The sequence below is a fragment of the Patagioenas fasciata genome, chromosome 13 (genome assembly GCF_037038585.1).
Source record: "Patagioenas fasciata isolate bPatFas1 chromosome 13, bPatFas1.hap1, whole genome shotgun sequence".
Classification (NCBI taxonomy): Eukaryota; Metazoa; Chordata; class Aves; order Columbiformes; family Columbidae; genus Patagioenas; species Patagioenas fasciata.
In genome coordinates this window covers 14,214,644-14,238,241 of record NC_092532.1, presented here as the reverse complement: position 1 = coordinate 14,238,241, position 23,598 = coordinate 14,214,644, and the positions used below count along the sequence as shown (strand labels likewise).

Sequence of the window (23,598 nt, the reverse complement as noted above, 5' to 3'; positions counted from 1 at the left end):
CAAGCAACTGCTTTCCAAAGCTTCAGGTCCTCATCTGATCCTTCTTTTAGAATTTAAAAAAAAGCCTTATTCACGGGGAAAACAGAAACTGCCACAAAAGGATGTGGTTCTTCTTGACTTGCGGCTGTTGTAAAAATGCTGAGTCTTAAGATTTTCATGGGAAGTGTCTGGGTGGGCTTTTTCCTTGTTGTCCCATATATATGTATGTTTATATAAAGGTGTGATGGTGGTGGGGAGGAGGAGCAGCTGAAACAAAGCATGTGGCCATGGGACTGAACATTCCCAGTGCAGGGAGAATAGCCCTGGAGGCTTTTGGGTCCTGGGCAGGATGGAATTCTCAAGGAATTTTTAAAAATCTCCAATACAAGTATACAAAGAAAAGTCCTTCACCTCAGAGCTGACCCCTAATTCTGTCTGATCCACAGGGTGGGATGTTTGGGGATACATGTCCGGGGATGGGTCCAGCTGAAGTTGCATCCCTGGAAGTTGGTGAAATCAATAAAAATAGTAGTTTGTTTTCCTTTGCTGAGGTTTATGGAAATTTTTCTCTTGGCTTCTTCAAGTTCTTTGCGTTTATTTCATGCCCCAAATAATGGAAGATCTTTGGTTTAAACATAAAAGAACTGGCACAAATGTTATTTCAAACGAAGAGAAAGGTGCTCCAAGTACTGTGTGACTGCACAGGGGGAAAAAGCACCGTTTATTGAATCGACCCAGAAATGGCTCTTTTGCCTCTGATTACAAGGATCGTGTGAAGAGACGGCGGAAAAAGAACTGCAAATCTTGCTCATTCGGAGGAGCAAGAGGGTGGCCAGGAAAACAAAGGAAAAAAAATCCCCGTCAAATACTTACATACAATTAAATACCTTTTGGTTACATCCTTTCCAAATTCCTTATTTCCAGGCAAATAAGGCTGTGGCAGACGACTGACACCACAGGCGCACGTCGTACGTGTGTGCACAGAGCAGACGTGGGGTAAATAACGGGCTTGAGAAGCTGCTGGACACGCTTAAGGGAGACACAATAAAAACCCTCTCACACTAGAAAAGAGCTGGCACTTTATTAACATTTTGTAACTAATAAATACATTACCGACAGCCAATAAATTATTACAATAACTAATGCTCTATTAAACCAGTGGACAGTCATTCTTCGTACAAAATTACAGTTAATACAGTTTGGGCCATCGAACATGCAGGAGAAAATGATTCAGCGGGAAATCAGCAAAAAGAAACTCGTGGTGGCCTCTGGCAATCCGTGGGGAAGAGCTGTGGTGGGGAGCGGGAAGCCCAGAGGCGGGTGATGGTCACTGTTCCCTTGTTGAGCTGAAAGGAGGGTAAGGGAGGTGGGGGGGAAGGGGTGAGGATGTTAAATTAGGGACTGGGCTATTTAATGGAGCAACAGCCGGTCTTTAAACAACCCTATTTGCTCATCTGGTGCTGCCGGGTTGTTCCTGCACTGGAAAAGCTGTTGAGATTCCAGCAATACTGCAAATCCTGTTGTTATCCACTATGATCTCTACCCACCTGGAGCAGAGGGGTTAGACCCAGAGCCACTTGCCTGCACTACAGGACAGTCAGGATTTGGTCTCAAGACTAACTTCCGAGGCACTGGGTGGGAGAGGGGCCGGGACAGCGAGCGTTGGGCCAGCTCCCAGCCCTCTGCCTCCTCCCCCGGTCTCTGCTCCCAACCCTGCTGCTCACAGTGCCTGGGAGGGCTGAGCTGCTCTCTCGGGAGATGGAAATGGTTTTTTTTGCCTTGTCCCCAACCTGGCTCCCTGCCCTTTCCTTCCCCTGTGGGGTGCTGGTCGGCAGGCTTTGGTTCTCCCCCTCTTATTAACACCGCAGTGTTTCAGAGCAGTACTTGCTCGTGTTTGCTCACCAGCCTGGGCAGCACAAATAAAGCTCTCGCAGGCGGCTGGTTCAGACACAAGCAGTCCTGTGAGAAGCCCCTTTCCATAGCCACATTCTCCGTGTAACATCTCATATAGGTCACGTACCTATATTTGTCAGAATCAGTTATCTCATGTCATTGCAGGAGCTCAGAAATTACAACATACACTCAAGTCTCGGGGTGCTTTGGGAGAGTGTTTCTGTCTGCTGGTTCCTCCAGGAGATGGAGGCAGGACTGCGATCCGCTCCTTTAGTGCCACTCAGACATCTCTGCTTTCTGGGGTGTGTGTCAGGGATGCCGGTGTGTGAGGGGTTTGGGTGGTTGGGGATGATGCTCAGCAGCACCTTCCCTACTAACCGTGACGCGTCCAGCGTCAGATCATTAATGAGTGTTCTAGTCTCCTTGGAAATGGTTGTGGAGTTTTTAGTTGTAAAGACAAACCTGGCCCATGACAAAGACACAAACACACTAGTACTAAGCTTCTCTAATCGACTTGACAAACGGTCAGTCTTGAGCCCAGGAACTCAACAACAAATGTCTCCCTGGCTACAGCTGGAGAGTTTTTGGCCACAAAATACTCGGGCACATTGCACAGGCGACAGTGCAGGGTTGGTCCCTTTTACAGCATCAGCTGCGCAATCCACGGGGGGGATGTCTGGCACCCCAAACTGAACCCGGTGCCTTGTGGAACAGCACAGTGAGGGCTGCCCGATGCTTTACACAGCAGCAACAGGGCTCATGGGGATGTTTTGGCAAAAGGACATATCGGTATCCCACCCTGACCTCCTGGAGATGGCATTCTCGGCTTGAGGACAAAGTCTGTTCCCTTGCAGGCAAGCATTTGGCTCATGCCACAACAGATTAAACCCACCAGTTACATTTTAATGCACATTACAGTATTGACTGCTCTCATTAATACTTCCAGTGTCCTGTAAAACAAAATCACATTTATCGAGGAGGCACGGCAGCCTCCTCCTGAGGATGCTCTCCGCTCTGTGGAGGGACAGACTGGCCAGGAAAGCTGGCTGAAGGCAAGAAGCTAATTCTTGTACAACACTCCTGAGAGAGATTTAGGAGAAAGAATTTCTGGGAGGGCGGTGGGAGCCTGACAGACCCCTCGCTAGGCCTGGCATGGGCTCGTTGGGAGGGCAGGGCAGCAGGGACAGCCCGGGGCTGGCAGACGGAGGGGACAGATGGTCCCGCTGCCCTGCTGCTCACCTGGGCTCCTGTGGCCGCCTGTGAAAACGAGAGTGCGAACTCTATTTGCTAAAGACAAAACTGGCCTTTGAAGTAGGTGGCTGTACTAATATTCTGATGTGTGCTTTTCCCGTGTGTGTTTATTGCTCACTCTCCTAACAAGCCCGGCTCCTGCATCCTCCCAAGGAGCACAGTGCTCTGCAGCCTCATCTACAGAGTCATTTCAAGGTTTTCCTTCAACAGGTTTCTCTATTTCATTGACATCGCTGTTTAAATAAAGGAGCTATTTGCATTTTTCTTTGTCTCACAGCTCCACACCCCTGACCCACTCATTGTTGATGGAGCAAACAGGAGGGCTCCCTTCTTTATTTTTGCTGCTGCCTGAAGCTCATTGTGAGTTGCTAACACTGCTTTCAATATAACGCCCCTTGGATGCTGCTGCTGGACAAGTAACCTGAATCATTAAAAAGCTCCTGCACCTCAAAAAGCGCATCTTTTGCCAATTTTCATGTTAGGTTTGAAGGGCAGCACGATGTAGGTGTTTCAATTTTGTGAATCACTGTGCTTTTAAAACATGTCCCCCATTCCACGGTATGATTTCTATTGCATCTCTACCAGTTGTAACATCCCTACTATGGGGTGATGGCAAATTCAACACAACTCGGGGCCTCTGAGGGTCTGGATTTGGAGTGTTGTGATTGCAAAGCACAAGGGACTATTCAGAGGAGGGCTTTTGAAAGCAGGGGATACATTTCAAGATCCTTCTAGGTAATTGGTGTAGGGATTGCTGGAGTTTGGGAAAGGCGCGGGGCAAAAGATTGCCTGCAGAAGGCACATCTGTCAGAAAAGGCTTGGGAGGATGCAGAAAGCCAGCAGTGAGTAATGCTTTGGCAGGCGTTCTGGAGACAAAAATCTATACAAGGCCATCAAGCGGGAGAAATAATAGTGTTTAACACTGGAAGCATTTCATCTTCCAAACGCTGTTTTCAGCCTTTGTCAGTGAATCCTCACGACACTCATGTGAGGGAGGGAATGTCAGCAGCAGCAGCTGAAATGAAGCTTTAGACATACAATATGCCAAAGAAAATGAAAGAAAAGGCTCCGCCTGTCAACATTTCCTCCTCTTTTTCTCCCTTTTCTCCCCATGGACCACCAGCCGTGGATCATCACCACCGTGCCAGGGAACCAGCAAGAGCTTCGGAAGGGCTGGGGCAGGAGGGGTTTGGATCTCACAGCCGGGCACGGGATGCCTCCCGAATCTAGTGTGGTGGATGGCACAACTGCACCGACCTGACACTGGCGACTTGGCTGCATTTGGTAGAGTTTGGGGTTAATTTAAATTGTCTTCACCAAAATTTTCCTGTGTGCTTTATGTTGGGAACTTCTGTAGCCTTGGCTTGGTGCTGCCTTCACTGGGAGCAGCTTCTGTTACTTGTTTGCTTGGATAAAATGTCACCCAGAGCAAGGGGTGGGAACAGAAAACCTCCAAACTTCTAGTGCTGCTGATCAAGTCCTTCTAGAACAGTTTCCTAAGGACCTGCCTCACTGCTAGCCCAAGTCATGAACTCACCACTACACGCAGCTCTGGTGCTTCACTTTGGGTCTGGTTGTTACGTATGCTTTATGTGCCAAATGTAACCAACACAGCTTTTTAGCCCTTATTCTGACACTCAGCACACATTTGGATGGTGGGTGTTACTGATGAGACTCGGCCACCTGCATGGGATGAGCTCCAGGAGCATTCCTGCTCCTCTGCATCCCTCCAGTTAATTCCCTGCCCCTTCTGTAGCAGAAACGCTGTCCTGTAGCCACTGAGCATTGCTTGAAAAGCAAAGCAAGGGACTGAATTTGGGGTAAAATGACCTCTGAGATCAGTAGAGGGGATGCAAGCAGAAAGCTCAGCTTGGGGTGGAGGGGAAGTTTGGCAGGGGTGGCCCTGAGTCCTGCATATTTCTTTTTCTCATTGCCTATTTGTGCACCAAACTTCTCTTCCTGCAAAAACAAACTGGTTGGTGGCATTTTACTGTCATTCCTTGGTTTTAATCTTCAGGGCCTAGACCTCAACATGCACTTAAATCTCTTCAGGGTTGGGGCATGAGGCTGGTCCCTTCCAAGGAACCAGAGGACTGGGCAGGTGCTTCCCACTGAAAATCCTTTATTTGAAAATCTTTCCCACTGACTCTGAAAATCCTGAGCTAAACCAAATACAATTAAACACGCAGGCCTTGTGGTCAGCGTTCCTTTGGTTTACGGTTGTACAGCAGGGTGTGTTGGCATTAAATGGAGCTGGGAGAAGGGCTGAGACCTGGGAAAACAAGACTTAGGGGTGGGATGTGCTTTAAGGAGCAGAGAGGGGCTCCTGGTGTTGCTGGCTGGCCAGCTCTTTGTGGGAGCTGATGTTGCCAGAGGTATTTTAAGGTTGAGATGGAGAAGATACAGATGGTTCAGAACAGGGAAGGCAGAGCTGTGTTATTGCTGTGAGCATCCTGCGGAGTAGCAGTGGAGCTTCACGGTCCAATACTAAATCCAGTTCTACCATTTATCGCTATCTAAGGGGTTGCTGACCCAGCTGCCACCCAAGCTGGGCTGGAAGCTGGTTAGACGGGCAAAAGCCACCTTATTCTCCTCCACAGGCCTCCCCTGTTTGCACTATGGTGCTCTCACTCGCATCCCTGGCTGGGTTTTGTCATGGTTGTCCCACATTGTCCCAGCAGAACACAACCTCCTCTGGGGACTTTCCTTCACCTCACAGTTGCCCTTCCCTTCCTTTCAGCTGCCTCAACCTGGTTCATCTCCCTTCTAAAACTTCTGTCCCAAACTGACCCCAGCAAACCTCCCCCAACGGACCTCTCCATCCCGTGCTCCCTCTTGCCTTGGGCTCCAGGCTGCTCTCACACGATCCTAGATGGGCATAGCGAGAAGGGAGGTGTCGTCCCTCTCAGACATGGCACTGGAGAAAACTCCGACCTCCTGAGACCTGAAAGCCACCCCTAGCCTGGGCTCCCAGGAGAGGACAGCTGCGCTTGTGGCCAGCCTGGAGGCCTCACGATTTCCAGGATCATGGACATTTAGGAGAGGCAGAGAAGAAGCAGGGACCAGTGTAGCCTCCCTGCCCTCAGGTGCCATGCTGTGGGACCTCAGAGGTGGCCATCTCACCCAGCCATCAAACAAGCTTTCGGGGTGGGTTTCTAAGGGTCGCTCCACCTGTCCAGAGGTCACACCCCAAATCTCACACTCCCCTCTGCCTTCACCCAACAGCACCCGGAGCTCTTGGTGACACGGATCTCTTTGCCACGTGTACCCCAGCCCAGCCATGTTTGTTCTCCCCTCCCCACGTCTGTCCTCCTTCCTGTTTCACTGTGCTGGGTGATCCCCTTGCCCTTTCCACACCTCTTCCCCTGCCCTTCCTTCCTCCTTTCTCTCTCTTCCCTGCACTTTTCCTTCCTACTCCATCATGCAGCTCAAATCAGCTCCCTGACCCTTCCCTTGCCATGACATGTCCAGTATGAACCATCCCTCTTGCCTTAGATATTGGTAAAGAGATGCCCTGACTGCAAACACCAAACCTGGAGCTGTCTCTCCTGGATGCCCAGGGAGGAGACGACATGGGCAAGCTACCTGCTCCTGTGGTTGGGCTTCTCCACGGTATTTGCATGCCTGGGATGTGATGAAGAGCCACGAGGCTCTGCACACCCTGCAGTCACCCAGGTACCGTGAGGTTTCCCAAAACAACTCTCTGCATTTTAGGTACTTGAAGGTCAAACCCTGCCTACAAGAAGCCAGGGCTAAGTATTTTTGGTGCACCCCCAAGTATTTTAGGGCCAAAGTCTGGAAAGAGATGCCACATATTTGCAGAGGAGCATTGCTTGTGCTGAAATCATGAGGCTGGGAGGTGCTTTGGGAAAGGTCATGGCGTCCCCCAGCTGGTGTCCTCCTTGGGATGTCCCCATGTGCAGGGTCCTCACCAGCACGCTGTCCCCAGGGCATCCGTGCTGCTTACGCTCCAGGGATCCGAGCCCAGCAAAGCGCCTCAGATACGGGTTACTGAAACCACTAGACGTATTTTAACATCAATTTTTAAAAACTTGAGGTAAAACTGTTACTGGTAATGAATGCTTTTAGATAAGGCTTAGTATGTTTTTTTACAGTGTCCCTCTCACTCAGACACCAGCAGAACTGAATCTGGCTGATTTACTTGTTCAAATAGCTGTCTGGAAAAAAAGAGAATAAACAAATTCAAGCTGTGGTGGTTGCATTCAACACCAACCCCTGTGGCTCTAGGGTAGGAACTGGAACCGTAAGGTACCCTCAAAATGATCATGTTCTACCTAGCACTTCCCAAGTGAATAGTGCTTATGAAAGGAGGATAAATAGCCAGGAGAATTAAAAACATCCCTTAATTTCAAGGACAAGAAAAGTTTTGGTTCCAAACTACACTGTTGCTGACCAGTATTTTAAGGCTTTGAGTTTTTTCTTTTTTTTTTTTTTTTTTTTTAAACTGAAGTATTTTTGTCTTTTGGCAGTTGAAAAGCACTTTGTGGGCAACGCGGTAGCTCCCCCTACAGTGCTGTGAATCAGAACAGAGGAGTAGAACGAGGCAGCAAGGGAATGAACCAAAAATAAACTAAAATAAAATAAAACAGGCCTGGGGAAAGCAAAACTCGCTGCAGAGTTTTCTGGGACAGGAGGAGGGATTTATTTCTTCCTCATCGTCTTCAGAGAAGGAAAAAAAAGAAAGAGAGAGGACCTGTCCATGGGACTGGATGATGCTCCCAGGCGGGTGTGAGGGGAGGAGAGGGCGTTAGTAGAGTCCGCATCCCCGTAGGTTGTTGGCGATGATGACATCCGTGACGGCGTCGAAGACGAACTGGATGTTGTTGGTGTCGGTGGCGCAGGTGATGTGTGTGTAGATCTCCTTGTTGGGGGACTTGTTCTTGCTCTCGTACTGAGCCTGGATGTAAGCCACCGCCTCTGTGAAAGAGCTGGGGCCTGTGAGAGTCGAGACAAAAGGAAAAAGAGTGGGTCAAAGTGATCCCGTAACCCTAAATCCATCGGGTGCCTGCAAGAGTCCCTTTGTAGGGACATGGCAAGTTCGTATGGGGCTGCTGCAACCCAGTGGCCCTGTCTCCATCTCAGGCATCAGCACTATGACCAGCCAGGATTGCTGCAAGGAGGAGATGTTCTCCGACTGTCAGCTCAGCTGTATTTTTATTCTGAGTTGCTCTTTATAGTGTATAGAGATGAAATGGGTGAGGGAACCGAGTGTTAAACAGGCTATGATGGGGAAGCCAGAAGAAATAATGCTGACAAAAAAGAGAAAAGACCCGCCAGGAATGCGGGAAGTGTTTGACCTGGTGCAAAGGCCTAGCTTTTTCCCATTTTTAGATTTTTTGATTAAAGTTTCAGTTTCTGATGGAAAAGAGGAGCAAAAATGTCCATGGCTTGAGGGCAGTATTGGTAACTGTGCCCTCCTTTTCCTGAATCACTAAGAGAAAAGGACATGAAAAGATCCAGCCTCTAATACAGGGCAAAGTGGGGTTCTTTAAAAAAAAAAAACCCGCAAAAAGCTAATACAAAATGTCCCTCCTTCTGAGGAACTCGGATGTCAGTACCCTCTGTTAGAGCTGTGGCTGAAATCACACCACTAGGAGTTTCTTATTTTGATGTATAGATATGTCTGTGCCAAACCCGATCAGCCATCAGGTTTTGTGCTGAAAAAGCTTGAGAGCATCACGCAAATTAGCAGATCCTTTCTGGTCTGGCCAGCCTGGACAGTGCTCATGCACACAGCTCCATGCTGGCACTTGCTTAGCCTGGATAAGCCCAGTTTAGCTCAGTTTCTCTGGCTGGCCTGGAGTGCAGCCCTATAGCAGCGCCAGAGCCCCCAAGCCCTGGTGGCCTCTGCCTTGGTCACACCACTAGTGCTCTTGAATCCGTTCATGATGCTTCACTGATGGGAAATGTTCTCTGCCAAAGAGAAGCTTACTTGGGCTTGAGATTTGCTGTGGTTGAAGGCAGCTGATCTGGGAAATCACTTGCACTCACATACACATACTTGCTCTCTACAACTACCTGAAAGGAGGTTGTAGTGAGGGGGGTTGGCCTCTTCTCCCAAGTAACAAGTGATATGATGAGAAGAAATGGCCTCAAGTTGTGCCAAGGGAGGTTTAGATTGGATATTAGGAAAAATTCTTCATGGACATGGTTGTCAGACATTGGAACAGGCTGCCCGGGGAAGTGGTGGAGTCATCATTCCTGGAGGGGTTTAAAAGTCATGTAGATGAGGTTCTTAGGGACATGGGTTGGTGCCAGTGTTGGTTTAATGCTCGGACTCAATGATCTTGAGGGTCTTTTCCAATCAAAATCATTCTATGATTCTATACATGCATCACCAGCTGAAGACACAAGCTCATGAAGACCGTGAGACCTAAGAATACGCTTGAAGTAAGACAAGCAAAATGTTTGCTGGAAGCTGGTTTTTGGATGAAAACCTGCGTAAAGAGTTTGGGAAGAGATTCACATGCTGCGCACCACCAGTTGGGTCCTCTATGAAAGGGAAGCTGGTTGTTCAAAGGCATGAGGATTCAGATGCTGGATTTCACCTGGGAAACCAGGGAATCAGTAATGCCAGCTTGGTTTAAAACATGCCCTGGATTCTGCTGCTGTTTCGCTAAGTATTGTGGATTAGTTAAAAGCATGAGTGAATTAAGGGGATGGAAACAGTCAGTGCTCCAGCATATAGCAAGCAAATTTGTGGATGCAGTCTTCTAATAATTCCCTGTCAGCAGAACTGATGGACATCAGGAACTTAATTTTATTAAAAGCATTCTGTGGAACCGACTTGTGACGTTGAAAGTCCGCTTGTTTGATTTATTGGTTTTCATCAAATAACTCTTTTTAACTCCAGGGCAGCTTTCTAATAATGCTGCTTTTTCACAAGGCAACAAGGGCTTCATCCACCCAGCTGTGGCCAGCAAGGCATGGGTGAGCAAGCTTAAGTGTTTGCTTGGGTCTAAAGTCTGGCTTAACGTTAGTATGAGCTACCTTCCAACTTTTAACAACATTGCTGAATGCCTTGGGGTGCAATATTCTTCAGTTCTGTTTCAGATGCCTGTTGGATCAGTGGGAAGACTTTCAGTCTTCAGATTTCCAGCCCTCTCCGACAGCACAAGAGGGAAAAGAGGGCTGCGGAGGGTACCCAGTATTGTAATAACTCCCAGCTTCCAGAACAGCACCTGGAAGGAATTCAGAGCATCTTTGGAGTTCTCTGAGATTTGAAGAGGAATGGTTTGGTTCCTCTGGGGCTGAGGTGCTCCAGAAACAAGCTGTATTTGTTTTCCTCTGCACAGTCAGCTGAGAGGGTGTACGAGGGTCTGACTCCTCCCGAACTCCTCCCTTGGGCTGGGGTAGCTTGAGAAGGAAGTTATAGGTAAACTGAGATCCCTTCTTGTTCTAGTCTCTCTGCCATCAGGGACATGTAAAGATATTATTTCAGAGTGGGATACCGGCAGACTTCAGTGAAGATCCACAAAATGTGATCAGGAAGGAGTGAAAGGTGCAGGTTTCCTTCACGGAGAAAAGGGAAAAAGAAAGACTGCATGATAAAAATCTTCCTGTATATAGAAGCGCTGCTGTAAAGAGGATTGTGAGGATCTGCTCTAGAAGCCATCCAAAAGATGGCAACCAGCAATCTAATTTGCAACCAGAAAAATTTGGGGTTGGCATTACTGTGAGCTTTCAACCGTAGAGACTGTGAAATTTCCATTATTAGATCTTTTTAGACAAACATGTCAGGAATATGTTGGTTCTGTCTGGACCAAGCAGCTGAGGCTGAAACGTGTTGCTAGTGACAAACATCCAAACCGTCCCCAGAGAGAAAGCCTGCAGAGGCTCTTCTGAATTCAGATGGAGTTGTCGAGCTCCATAGTCACAGACCATTCAGCCCAAAGCAGCAATGATGGATCGCTTTTGCCTATTCACAGTGAAAAATCAAGTGCTCAGAGATAGGAAGCTCTGGTTAATAATTTGTTGGCCTGCCCAGAAATGTGACACTCTTGGTACTCCCAGTTCACAACTGTGTTTCCTGACAAAGAGATCTGCTTCTCTGTCTGTTGGCTTGATTCATCTGGATGTCTCCGGTGAGCTTAAATAATTCATGACAATAAAAGTTTATTTTTAAGCCGTCTTGGAATGGTAATGAGGGTTTGTGGAAGCTGGCGAGATGCAGTGGGAAGCGGCGGGGTGCAGCTGCAGCCTTTGCACGGGTGATATATTCTCATCATGAGCAGGTCAGATGCCAGCAGCAGCGAAGGCTTCTCGCACGCTGCCCTGTTGCCGAGTCTGCTCCGATCTCCAAGGATCAGGAAGGTCTCCTTCTCCCTAGCCAAACTCGAGGCACGGCTCGCCACGGCTTTTCCCTGCCTGCACCATGGGATAAGAAATGTGGGTGGCCAGTGGACGAGAAAATGAAGCACCTTGTTTTCTATCTGCATTTAGCTGGAAGTGTTTTCATATCCAGATGGCTGACGTCAGCGAGCCTGAGAGCGAAACTGGGGACCTCCTAAAGTAATGTGATAAAAATGCGCAGCTTGAGCTGAAGGAGCCAAGTGGTGGGACCTGCTGTCTGCAGCTGGTGGGCTGGTCCTGCAGCCTCTTGGGGTCTCGCAGCGGGTGGTGGCCAGGAACTGCCGAGGGATCCTCATCATAGTCAGCCAGGACTCAGAGGGAAGGTGATGGGTTGTGAAACAGCAAAGCTGGACTCAGCTCAGGACAGCCTAACAAGCCCTGTGCGTTGGTCTCCTGGACACCGGTTCCCCATTTGTTATGGTTAAGCTCACTGCACCTTTTTGAGAGACCTGCAAGAGGGTTTGTGTCCCTGAGCAATGCTGGGAACTCGGGCGTGGGTTTAGGGAGAGTTCTGCCAGCCTCACTGTGGGTCTTGGCATCAAAACCAGCCGTGGGGCAGAGACCAAACACCCTGCCCAGCACTGCTGGCCCTTTGCTGGCAAAGAACTTGGGTATAAGACATCCTCATGCTTTATGTGGACCACTGAATATGGTAGGGGTGATCCTAGGGCACTTATTGAAATAAAACTTGCAGGAAAGCGAATGGGAGCTGTAGCTACACATCTTTAGCCTCATGGCCTGCGTATCACCACAGCATCAGCCTGGATGGGAAACGCTCCGTGATCCCTTCGCTACGCATTCGTGTACAGCCAGCTGTCTCATTACCTGTGTACTCAGGAAAGCAGATAGTCAGTGGAGATTTCTTAATTTTCTCCTCAAAGATATCCTTCTTGTTTAGAAAGAGGATGATAGATGTTTCTGTGAACCATTTGTTGTTGCAGATGCTGTCAAAAAGCTTCAGTGATTCGTGCATGCGGTTCTGCAACAGAAAGGAGAGATCACATCAAGCCAAAGACAGCGACTCGCGATGTTCAACATGTAGGGAAATCTAAAACAACTAAATTAAGGAGGAAAGCAAAAAAAAAGCTACCATATACATAATAAATTTATGTATACATACAGCTGAACGTATACGTACACAGATGCAATCCCTATAACATCTGACATACAGTTAGTAACTTAAGGGCATTTAACTTTACAGAGCTGTTTTGATTTTTGCATAGCATGTAATTTACAGGATCCCAGCTCACAGAAATCATCATGCACCATGCATGGATGGGGAGTTACTTTTGCCCCTTGATCAGATTTAGGTGTCGGTGTAGCTCATGCAGATTTTCTAAAACGTTTTCATTTCTTTTTTTTTTTTTACTTTCTCAAGTGTGTGTAGCACACAACTGGTTGGATACATTAACCAAGGACTGGTAGATCCTTGAATTAATCTAGAGTTGGAAGCAGATATCAAGGTGACATAATTTTGGAAATGACCTTGCCGTGACCTTTGCCATGTTTTGTTATTTTGTTTAGTAGTGTTGTTTGTTGTTGGGATTTTAATTTTAATCTTTAGTTTTCTTGGAAGATGGCTCAACACAAAGTGTCTGGCAGAGAGGAAAAAAGTGAAAAAGGAAGAGGAAATAGTATAAAAAGGAGAAATGTAACGAAGGGCATCTAAGAACAACCAGACTAGAAGTCAGGCAGCTACGACCGATGTTAGCTCATGCCTCTAGAACATTACTACTCGCCAGCAGAAGAGCCATACGTTCAAACGCACACACAGCGAGAAGTCAGCGCTTTGGTTATAGGTCATGCAAAAAAACGACACAGGAAAGGAGAGAGATAAGAGGAGTGAAAAAAACAGACCAGTTAGAGAGTTGCGAGGTCTGCCACATGGTTTTATGGTGGTGGAAAGAGCTCACGGCAAAGTCAACCAAGTGTCATGTTCCCTGCTGCTTTCAACTCTCATTTTTTTTTCTCCGTTCAAGAGAAGCTTCATACCTGCCAAATTTGGTTGGTCTCTCAAATGCTCATTTTTTGGCCTTTGTTTGGCTAGATAAGGTCAGACGGCCGAGGAAAGGCTGCGAAGGTGCCGAGGCTGGCGATGTGTCGCGTGGCCACCTCTGAGCCGGGAGCAGCGCGGAGCAGGCGCGGCGAGGACGAAGCAGCAAAGGCAAAGCCCAGCACAGACCAGACCGGCTCCTCGGCTTTTCCCAGAGGCATCTCCTTGGGACAGCACTCCCCAGTCCCGCCAGGCCGCGTACGAGACTGGTGACAGCGACCACAGGAGAGACGCTAGAGAGAAGAGGGCTGCGCGGGCTCGTTGCTGGAGGGTTTTTTTGGGGGCAGGTGCAGCATTTTTTCCCCCTCGCTCCCGGATTTAGAATTCGGTGTGGTGCAGGAGAAGAGCCAGGGGCTTTCACCCCTCTCCCAGCTCCATTTCGTGCCTGTGCTGGCAGCATAATTGAGCCCAGCACTTTATTGATGAACGCTTTCCTTTTCATTGATATACTTTAGCTGCTGCTGAATGTTTTATTTAGATAAAAGTGGCTCTGCGGATGAAGGAAACATCCAATCTGACCCAGAATGAAAGAGGATGCACACAATTTGCTGTACCATATACCACACATGTTGCTACCAAACTGGAAATGACCGAGCATCTCCCCACTGTGCACTGTAAGAAGTGATCATGTACAGATGTAAAAATGCATTTACTTATTGGGTTTCACTTGCAAGATGTTGCTTATCTGGACCATCCCATGTCTATGTGCTGCTTTTTGCTAACCCGTTTTGGGCTGGCTGGTGTGGGAGCCCCAGAGCAAAGCTCCTCTTTGCTATTTGTGGTGTCAAAATTGCAACCATGTAGAAACCTGCAAAGGTTTTGTACAGAAAATCCTTGGCTACCCAAAGCCTTTGGGAGGAAAGAAGAAAGCGGAGGGCAGTCAGGGGAACAGAAAGCAAATATAATTAACCATTTTTTAAGCAGAGTCCCTCATAGAACATGTTTTATGACATTTTTATCACCCTTGCCGATTTAAAATAAAAGCAGAGAGAAACACATGTATGCTGCTGGTAGGTTAAACCATTCCCTCATCTGCAGTAGCCATGGGCCTGGGGCTCCCTGTACTTACCAGGCTGCCCCTGCCAGCCCAAGCCACGCTGCGGGGAGCAGCCGTGGGCGACTGCGCCTCCTGGCACAGCAACCGCGATGGGCGAGATGGGTTTTGGTTAGGAAATAGAAGCTGAGGACTTCTCCCAAGCTGGGCTTTGCGGCTAGGTGAAGCTGACTTTCCTACAGTACCAAGACTATGTAACAATCCTACAGAAATCCTTCTGCTTCGCTTATGTGGTTTGATTAATTTGCATTAATTAATACCTGTTAGGAAATGAGAGTGATTTCCCAAGAAACAATGACTCTTAGCGTCCAGCCGTAACCACAACATACACACAGCACAAAACGATCCATCCTTGTAGAAAATGAGAGCTACAATAAAACACCTTCATTCCTTTCAGATTCCAGAAACAAGTTTTGAAGCTCCCTAAGGCGGCCTGACCTCGCTTTCTGGTCTCTACATGTTGATTTTTCCCCCTCTGCCCACTCTTCCTTATTCACCAGGGAAAAGTTCTGATTTCAAAATCCACCTTTTCCTCCCCCATCACTAAAGAGAAGAAGACATGATTCAGAAGCAAGGAACTGCTTTCTGTGTGCGGCAGAGGTGAGGAGCAATGTTCTGGTGAGCAGGTACGGATGCTCCTGGTGCCAAACCTGGGTACCACGGGGGAAATGCTGCCGCATTCCAGGAAGGCTCCTGGGAGCCTGTGCTTGGACGCAAGTTGTACTGGTGCTGGCTAACACCAGGAATGCCCCGCTGCTTCCCTTTCATTCCCCTTCCCAACCATTACTTGTTCACTAGATGTCTGCAGGAGCCCTCCAACAGCTCAGGCAGGCCCTGGCTGAGGCGTGAGGATGGGGATGCTGTCTCTAGGTACCACGTGTAAAAGGCCAGGCTGCTGCTAAAGGAGGAGTCAGAAGTTAAAGCCCCCAAGTAATCCCTCTTCTACCAGCGAATCCACAAGGAAAGACCCTTCTAGTCCCTTAAAGCTTCCCCAGGGTGCCTCTCAGGAGCACCTGCGCTGCTGTGATGGGGCAGACGTGCCTGCTCTGCTAGGAGGCACTAAAGATAACACTGCTCATACTTCTACATGAAGTGATAGAAATTACTTCACCTGCTTTTGGACTCATTGTGCTGCTTCGTCCTACTGTATGTTGGGCCTGTCACTAAGGGAAGGGTTCTCAAAACATTGGTTTCTTAATGTCACTTCCTATTTCAAAATCTGTAGTTTGGATCCCCATGACTGCAAATATTTTATTCCTTAGCAAGGAAAGCAGCCCCATCAGCCAGGTTACAAGGCAAAAACCACTCACCCATACAAATCTAAAGTCCAGTTAACTCTTCCTGCACAGGACAAGAGACAGAATCGGTTATAGCTGAGTTCAGATGCCATTGCACAAACCTCTTCCCATTGCTGTTGTGAAGGGTAAGCAGGTTTCTGCTGAGCGTAAGGGATGAAGGATGCTGCGCTCAAGACTCTGCTCAGGCAGAAACAAGCTCATAAAACCCATCTTTCCTCCACCAGAGCATGGGAGGAGACTTGGTTATTTCTGCAATACACAGTTGATTCAATCTTTTTTTTTCTTTTTCCTTGGTGAATAAGTGCTAACTGTCACGCAAACTATAAGGACGCTGATGGTTATCCTAAGCACAGAATCTCCATATTCCCCCTCCTGCTTACCTCTCCTCTGATGCCTGAGCCACTTCCACTTGCTTTATCACTCCTAAGGCAATTTCTGAGCCCTGCAATTCAATTTTCCTTGCCCAATGACAGCAGAGAGAGCACGCTAACCAGGTCATGCAGTGAAATAGGAACCAACAGGCCAACACTAATACACACCAAGGGTCACCAGCACAGCGCCTTCAACTCATCCCGTGTCCACAACGGGGACACGAACAATACTTGCATGTCTTGGCTAGATATGGATGACCTAAATATCTTAGTTTGAGAGGCAGCAATGTGCAGCATGAATGTTTCCCCCTCTTGCCATGACTCCTTTGAATTGGCGAGCTAAAAACCAAAGAGGATGGTCTCAGTTCCCACCACGGGTCCCATGACATTGCTGCCTTTTTAAAAATTCCATTAAGAATCCATTTAAAAGGAACAATACAAATCTACCTTTGTTAATCATCTTCTCCATTTTACCAATTAACATGACTGCTGTCCCTCTCTCCTCCCAGATTACAGATCTGAGGCTTTTCCTCCTGTAACATCAGCTTACAAAACATAAAGATAAGTCACAAATGAGACAAAATAGTCTTGTTATGCAAAAACATAATCCATGGAGTTGCTCAGTTCGTTAAGGCAGGATGTTCCCACTGTGCACAAATACGGCAGAGAGCCCTGCAGCTCCTCGCTAAAGGCAGATGCAGAGGCAGGTGCAATACCTTGGAGACGGTGTCTTGTGCGTTGGATGGGCTGGGCAGAGGGTGTGATTTTGCCTCAGCTCTAGCTGTGGGCTGTGGCTGGCCGCAGTGAGACTGGCGAAGGTGCTGCTTGCATTTCCCTGGAGGTTTGCTCACCTCCCCCAGGAGCTGGACGCACAGGGAAGCAGTTTAGATCCACCAAAAGCGGTGTAAGAAGGTATTGGGGGCAATGGCAGAGGCTGGATTCAACAGCACTGAGGATTTCTATGCAAAGCATGGTCTTTACGGGTGTATGGGTCTAGAAATCGCAGATGCAGAAAGTTTTCTTAATTTTATTTACCTTTTTTCTGATCCAGACATAGAGAAGTATTTACTTCCCTTCACTCCCGCTGTGTTGCTCTTTGTGGCAGGGAATTGGAGAGAAAATATATTGTTTATAGAAGACTACCTGGTCTCAGGGAGTGATAGCTTTGCAAGCAACAGCCCTTTTAGCTGCTGTAGGAGGATGGGTCTTCAGTCTTTTAAAATAAAGAGTGCAATACATCCCAAAAAAACTTAATGAGCATCAAACTGCACTTTACTTTTAAGGGCAGGGACAGCTCAGGGGGTGCTTCACCCAGTCTTGTTCAACCAGCTCTTTGCTCAGTCTCATTTGAAAGGATTCACAGTAAACCTGTTGTTTGTGAGCTGCTTTCAGCGAGACAAGCTGACCCTACGACTAGGCTGGTCCCGAGGGTCCCACACAAACTGAGCTTAGCAAGGCAAGGCCCTGCTCCATGTTAGGTTGACTTTACCTAAACTGCAGTTTCATCCGCCTGAAGTGAGGTTTGACTTAGAGAAACGCAAAAAGCCCCTGTGAAATCCTGTAATTGTTGTCAATGGGGAAAGGAGCGCAAGACGAAAAGCTGTTCTGCCTACGCACCCAGTTTTGCAAGCAGCTTTCTGGGCACCTGAGATGCAATAGAGCTCTTTCCCTCTCATGGTTCCATGCAGCAATGAAAGCTCTACAGGTCTTTTTATACTCACAGAGACATCTGTACAACCCCCAAACCTTCAGTGGCTTAATATATCTGGAAGAGCCTGGACCGTAGTAAGTATCTTTATAGAAAATTGAGATGAAGGAGCAGCAACCAGCTCCCTCTCTCAGCTGCATCCTCTTTGTGTTTTCTAAGTGAGAGGCAATAAAAGCTGATTTACGTCATTAAAGCCAGCAGATGTGACGGATGCAGACAGACGGCAAATCAGCTGACTGAAGAGATGCTGCTTTTACTGCTGGGTTTTTGGAGAGGGACCACTTTAGCAGGGAGGAGACAGAGTGCTTGCAGGTCCAGCCAGGAGTGGATTGAGTCTGTGACAGCTGCATTTTCCACCTGCCATTTGCGCTGGGGGTATAATAGGGCAGACAAGATCCGACACTGTCAGTTTTTCCTGTTTGCATTGGCCTTATTCAGGTTTGTTTATTTGAGCTAGGCAGGGGCGTCCCGCAGGTGATGCTGAATCCTTTCCCTGTTTACGCTGAATGTGTAAATGAACAGCAGCTGCCTCTGCCCTCCTGTTGCTCTGCATCCCCAGAACCCGCTTTGTGAAAAGGGATTGAAATCACAAGCAAATGTCAGCACTGCACCAGAATGCAGCTCCAACCTTGCTCTTGTGTCTGGAAAGCAAGCTTGCCTGTTTTCCGTACGTAAGAGCGAAGTCGGGGCTGCAAAAATCCTGGTTTCTGCAGCAGGGCACTTCAGGGAGATGCCGTAACCTTCGTCTCAGAGGACCTGAGTTAAGGCTGACATTTAAAAAAATGGCACTGGCATTCAGGTCCTTTCATTTCGCGCTCCGCGGCTTCGAGTCACAGGATTGTGTAGACAGGTACCCAAAGCTGACCTGTATTGAAGGCTGCCTTTGGCTTCAAGGTTGGAGTGTCACAGCCCAAGTTATACTGACAGAGCACCTTGCTCTGTGCTCAGATTGCAGCATCACTCCTTGCCCCCTGGTTCTGCCCTCTCCCTGCAAGTCCTTCTTCATCTCCTGGGTGTGTTTCCCCAGCCCAGCTGCAGAGCTCAGTGGCATTGAGCTAATGGCTGAGTTTTTCAAATCACGTCAGGAGATTTTTGGTTCCTTCCCAGTAAATCCTATAGGACTGAGCATCCTTGAGCATGTCAGAGGGAGGTGACAACTGAGGATTACAAACAAGGGGTCATGAGAGGGTACAGGGTGTTTCAGTCAGTCTGGAGGGACATACAGTTATGATGTTAATATCACCCCAAATTCTGACATTAATAGACCCAAACAAACAAGTGACTTCATCAAACAGTTTGCCAGAACTCATAAATATGGCTTGAAAAGGCCAGAAACCACAGCCCACTCAGTCTTTTTGGGAAGAGACAACAGATACCAAAGAGCAATCTTTCTCTTGATTCCTTCCTCATCAACAGCCTTCTGCAAGCCAGACATCTTTACCAGCAGGAGAATAAAGACCCTCAGAGAGACAGAGCTGGCAGGAGGGACCTTCCATGCTGCTGCAGACTGGACATGGATTAAATCATTATCAAGACTGAGTGTGGCCTCTGATTCCTTTTCGTTAGGCAAATGCAAGTGGGTGCCTGCCACAGCTCTCATTACTCCCAAAAGCATGCATCCCTGTCAGAATGAATGAGCGGCCAGAATACAGTAATGAGTCTTCTTGCATCCTTTCTGTGTATTTAATTCACTTGTATTAATTGCATTCTAATATCAGGGAGCACACAGGTCCTCACTAGCTTTATTTCCAGATGGTATTTTGAGCCTAATGTCACAGTGGGAAGTCATAAAAGCTCACCTAGAGCAAATTACCTGAGGAATCAAACAGTTCCAGTCTCACTCAAGAAAATGAATTTCTGTAACCTGAAGAAATAGGTTATACTGCTGGACTGAGCCTGCCTCCGGTGTGCATGGCCGTCCTGCACCTCTGCACCATGGTGTGAACAGTCCTGCACATTTGTTTTAAAAGCCCACCTAGCTATATCTCTTCTTGGATATAGGGTCACATTAACACACTTTGAAACACATAGGTCAGCTAAAAAGAGAAATAAAACACTGCAAATTTACCGGTGCAAGGAAGCATTACCTGGGCTTGCAGCACTTGATTTTGAAGACTGTGGAGGAGGACAGATCTCCCCAGGATTTCATTGTCAAGGGGGAGTGACTGACAAAAGCACATTACCGTAGCACCCCAGTGAGCATTCGGTGAACTCTGAGCAGTTGCTGGCTACGCAGTATCCCGTAAAGAAGTGTTTGGGCCTCCAAGACCCAGTTAGACTCACCGTGGTTTCATCTTCGTGGAGCACCTGGTCGTAGCCACTCAGTGCGACACAGAAAATGATCGCTGTGACATCCTCAAAGCAGTGAATCCACTTCTTGCGTTCTGATCGCTGGCCCCCAACATCGAAGAGCCTACAGCACAGGAGAGGAACATCAGTGCCTGCTCTTTCTTAGTTACGAAGAAACTTTAGCGTACTTGTCATTTTTTTCTAACTATATGGTCCCTGGAAGGCTCCAAACACAAAGCAACAGGTCTTTCACCACCGCCCTGGTCTCCTCCAGAGCCTGGAGCCCAGGAGGACCAGGAGGAGCAGTCGCAGCTGGGGATGTGGGGATCTGTGGGAGAGCTTCAGCAGTGTGCTGGGTCCCAAGGGGTCTGTGCAGGTGGATATGGCATGCTCTTGAGTTTTATATGCTCTAAATACTGTTTATGTGTTGCTGTCTCCTCTCTATGGGCTGACATAATGAATTCAATATATAGTATTAACCACATGTGACTGACTCGCTTTAGAGAAAAGATTTGACCAAATATTTTTACATTTATGAACTTGATCAGACTTGGGGCTGATCTCATATTATACCTCCAAAGAAAGAGGTGTCGTTTGGGTTAGAATAAGGTACCATGAGCATCTATGTTAAAGGCAGTGATTTTCAAGATAAGATTGCAAACACTGCATATCGCCGACTCCCTGAAATGCCGGATCCTCTGCAGTGGGAGCCATGCATGCGTTAACCAGCAATTTAACAATTTCTCCTTTGGGAGCTATGGGGAAACACTGTGACAAGTAGATGCCCTGAAAATTTACTGGTACATGCAGTTTTAGACTAACCTGAAGTGGAGGTTTTTGAATGTGAAGTGGGTTTCTACGATGCCAGTTGTTTTGACCCTGGTTCGGAGGATATCCTGCTCCGTGGGCTGGTAGTCTGCAGCTCCGATTCGATCTAAGCTGTCTAGGTAGCTAAGAGAAAAAGAGAAAAAAAACAGAAAACAGATAAGAGTAAGACAGACACTAATCTTTGTCAATCTCAGATGAGTCCTTCAGCTTCCTATTAATCTTTTTCAATCTCATTTTTCACGGCTGAATGTACTGTAGTTAAAGGAAAAAAAAAGCCTATTCTGGGGAAGAAGAAATGTTAACAAGCCCACTAACCTAAGCAGAAAATCTGATAGTGAACCGAAAGCAGGAAATTAAGTGTGTGTGTGTTGTGAGCCCTGATTGCAATCTGTGAAAATACACAGTTTTAATATTACCTGCTATTTTTATTCCCTGAGGGACAAAGGTCCCAGTTGGTCCATCATGCTGGATGCTGTATGCACACATGCTTCTCTGCAAGGGTTTATTCAGATAAGAGGTTGGAGCATATAGATCTTGCTCCCAGAACAGACAGGGCAAGTCACCTTTGGGAGATGCCTCTCTGGCTGCTGGGAAGGGAGGAAGACAGGGCAGCTTGCTCCAGCGAGATGTTTTGCTTTCAGTCAACTCAGATCAAGGGAGATGAACCTGCCTGAGTGAGTCACCGCTTCGGTCTGAAACCCAGCGCAGGCCTGGGACTGCAGGAGATGCAGCACTTGGGCAAAATCCAGGGGCCTGCTTAGACGGTGATAATCTGGGAGTTTAAATTGGGGTCTTTTTGAGGGGTGGAGGGGAGATTTAGCTTTCTAAAACACTTGGATACTTTAAAAATATTTACCCTTATTCTGCTTTAGGCTTAAAGTCTAGGAACATAGGCAACAACTCCATATGCTGAAATTCTGGGTAGGAAGTCCTGTTTTTCAATGGGAAATGTTTTTGTAGAGGAACCCAACAGCTGTGCACATATGACCACAATCCATTTTTTCATCTGTATTCAAAATAGTTTTTCAAAACAACTTAGCCCAACTAAATATAATTTATAAAGAAAAGAAGAATTTGGATTACAATTTAGTATGAACTATAAACACAGAGCTGTGTCATGCAATAAAGTCTTTCTCACTGCTGTTGAGCTGCATGCAGACACTCCAGTTCCTCTTAAAGGGGGTTCGATGTGCATTACAGTGCCTGCTTCTCTCCCCAGGAGCATCAACCTAATGCACATGCGATGCATTCAGTATACTGTGAATATAATAAAGCAGGTCTGTGCATGAGCAGTGCTCTTGCCCTTGGGATCTCTGTACTTCTGTCAGCCTGGGTGCTGCCCAAAGAGCCAGCAGAGCAGGAGGTGACAGGAACCACTGCACCCATTCAGGTGTCAGCCAAAAGATGGCAGCTTTGCAGAGAATAAAGGGTGGCAAGAGGAGGTGTGCAGTTGTAGGGAAGGAAAAGACATTGTTGTACCTGGTGAGCATGCGTTTACCAGTGACTGCAAATACATATGAGCTGGAACCATTCACATGAGATGGAATCATAGAATAACAGATATATAAGTATATAAGCTAAGCAGGCTTATTTTTATTGTGCCTTTTTCCAAGCATTTAAAGGTATTGTGGTTTTGTGACAGATGCTCCCTTAATAGCCTTATGATGGGCCCTGGATGGATGAATGGGGCTTCACTTGAAATCAGATCCTCCGCTGTGACAGCTGAAGCCACGATCGCTCATCTATTCACAACTGGTGTCATGTCCTGTTATTTAAGAGACAGCTGGATTTCTTCACATGTCCCTGCAGACTGAGGCATCTCTGCAGGGCTGTCACCCAGAGACCCAGGCCCTCCTCTGTCCTCAGGAACTAAATACTTCAAGGTGATGGTAAAAACTGGAGGTGTAAGAGAGGGAAGGATTTTCTTTCCCTGTTGCAGCTCTTGGTAGTAGCCTGAAGACCTTTATCACTTCCTTTGTTTTAATTTTCTGTATTTTCCTATCATTTAACTCTCTTCAATTTAACATTCCCTATTGATTAGTCTTTTCTTTGAGATCCTCCTTTAATGATGGGAGTGCAGCAAATGAAGAAATGTACTGCAAAATGGCCAGAGGACTCAGCATCCCAGCAGCACAGTGACAGAGAAGTTCGTTACTGTAATTACTGCCTTTGGTGTGCAGTGATTTGCTTGTGAACGGGAGCATCCTTTAAACCCCAGGCCGCACGCCGGGACTTCAAGGGGTTCTCTCTCTCGCTGCTGGTGTGCACGGCCCACAGTGCCTCTCCCTGGATGCCCGACAACTAATTATTTCCAGATTTGATTTGATCTTGCACACAACCTGGCTCTGAGGCTTGGAAAGCATTGCCTGCCTTCGTGTCCTTGTCCTTGGAGGTGATGCAGCCTCATGTGCCCAGCTCCACTGGAGTTGCTCTGCGGTTTGAGAGGTTTGGGGGAGTTGATGCAGCCTCTTGAGGGGCCAGGATGATGCTGACAGAACGGA

At 47.5% G+C, this 23,598-nt stretch overlaps 1 protein-coding gene across 2 annotated transcripts in view; it reads right to left on the bottom strand.

The window, feature by feature from the left end:
• The window catches only part of GNAO1 (G protein subunit alpha o1), a 145,019-nt gene that overhangs the window by 6,206 nt on the left and 115,215 nt on the right, over positions 1-23,598 (bottom strand). The window contains exons 5-8 of one of the 2 annotated variants that reach the window (XM_065848676.2): positions 21,092-21,220; positions 20,264-20,393; positions 12,322-12,475; positions 1,046-8,079 (exon numbers count right to left, since the gene is read on the bottom strand). In XM_065848676.2, the coding sequence (XP_065704748.1) occupies positions 7,892-8,079; positions 12,322-12,475; positions 20,264-20,393; positions 21,092-21,220 (601 nt within the window). In that variant the 3' untranslated portion in view covers positions 1,046-7,891. Of the gene's footprint in view, positions 1-1,045; positions 8,080-12,321; positions 12,476-20,263; positions 20,394-21,091; positions 21,221-23,598 lie in introns of those variants that run through there. The other variant, XM_065848675.2, reaches the window with a different exon arrangement.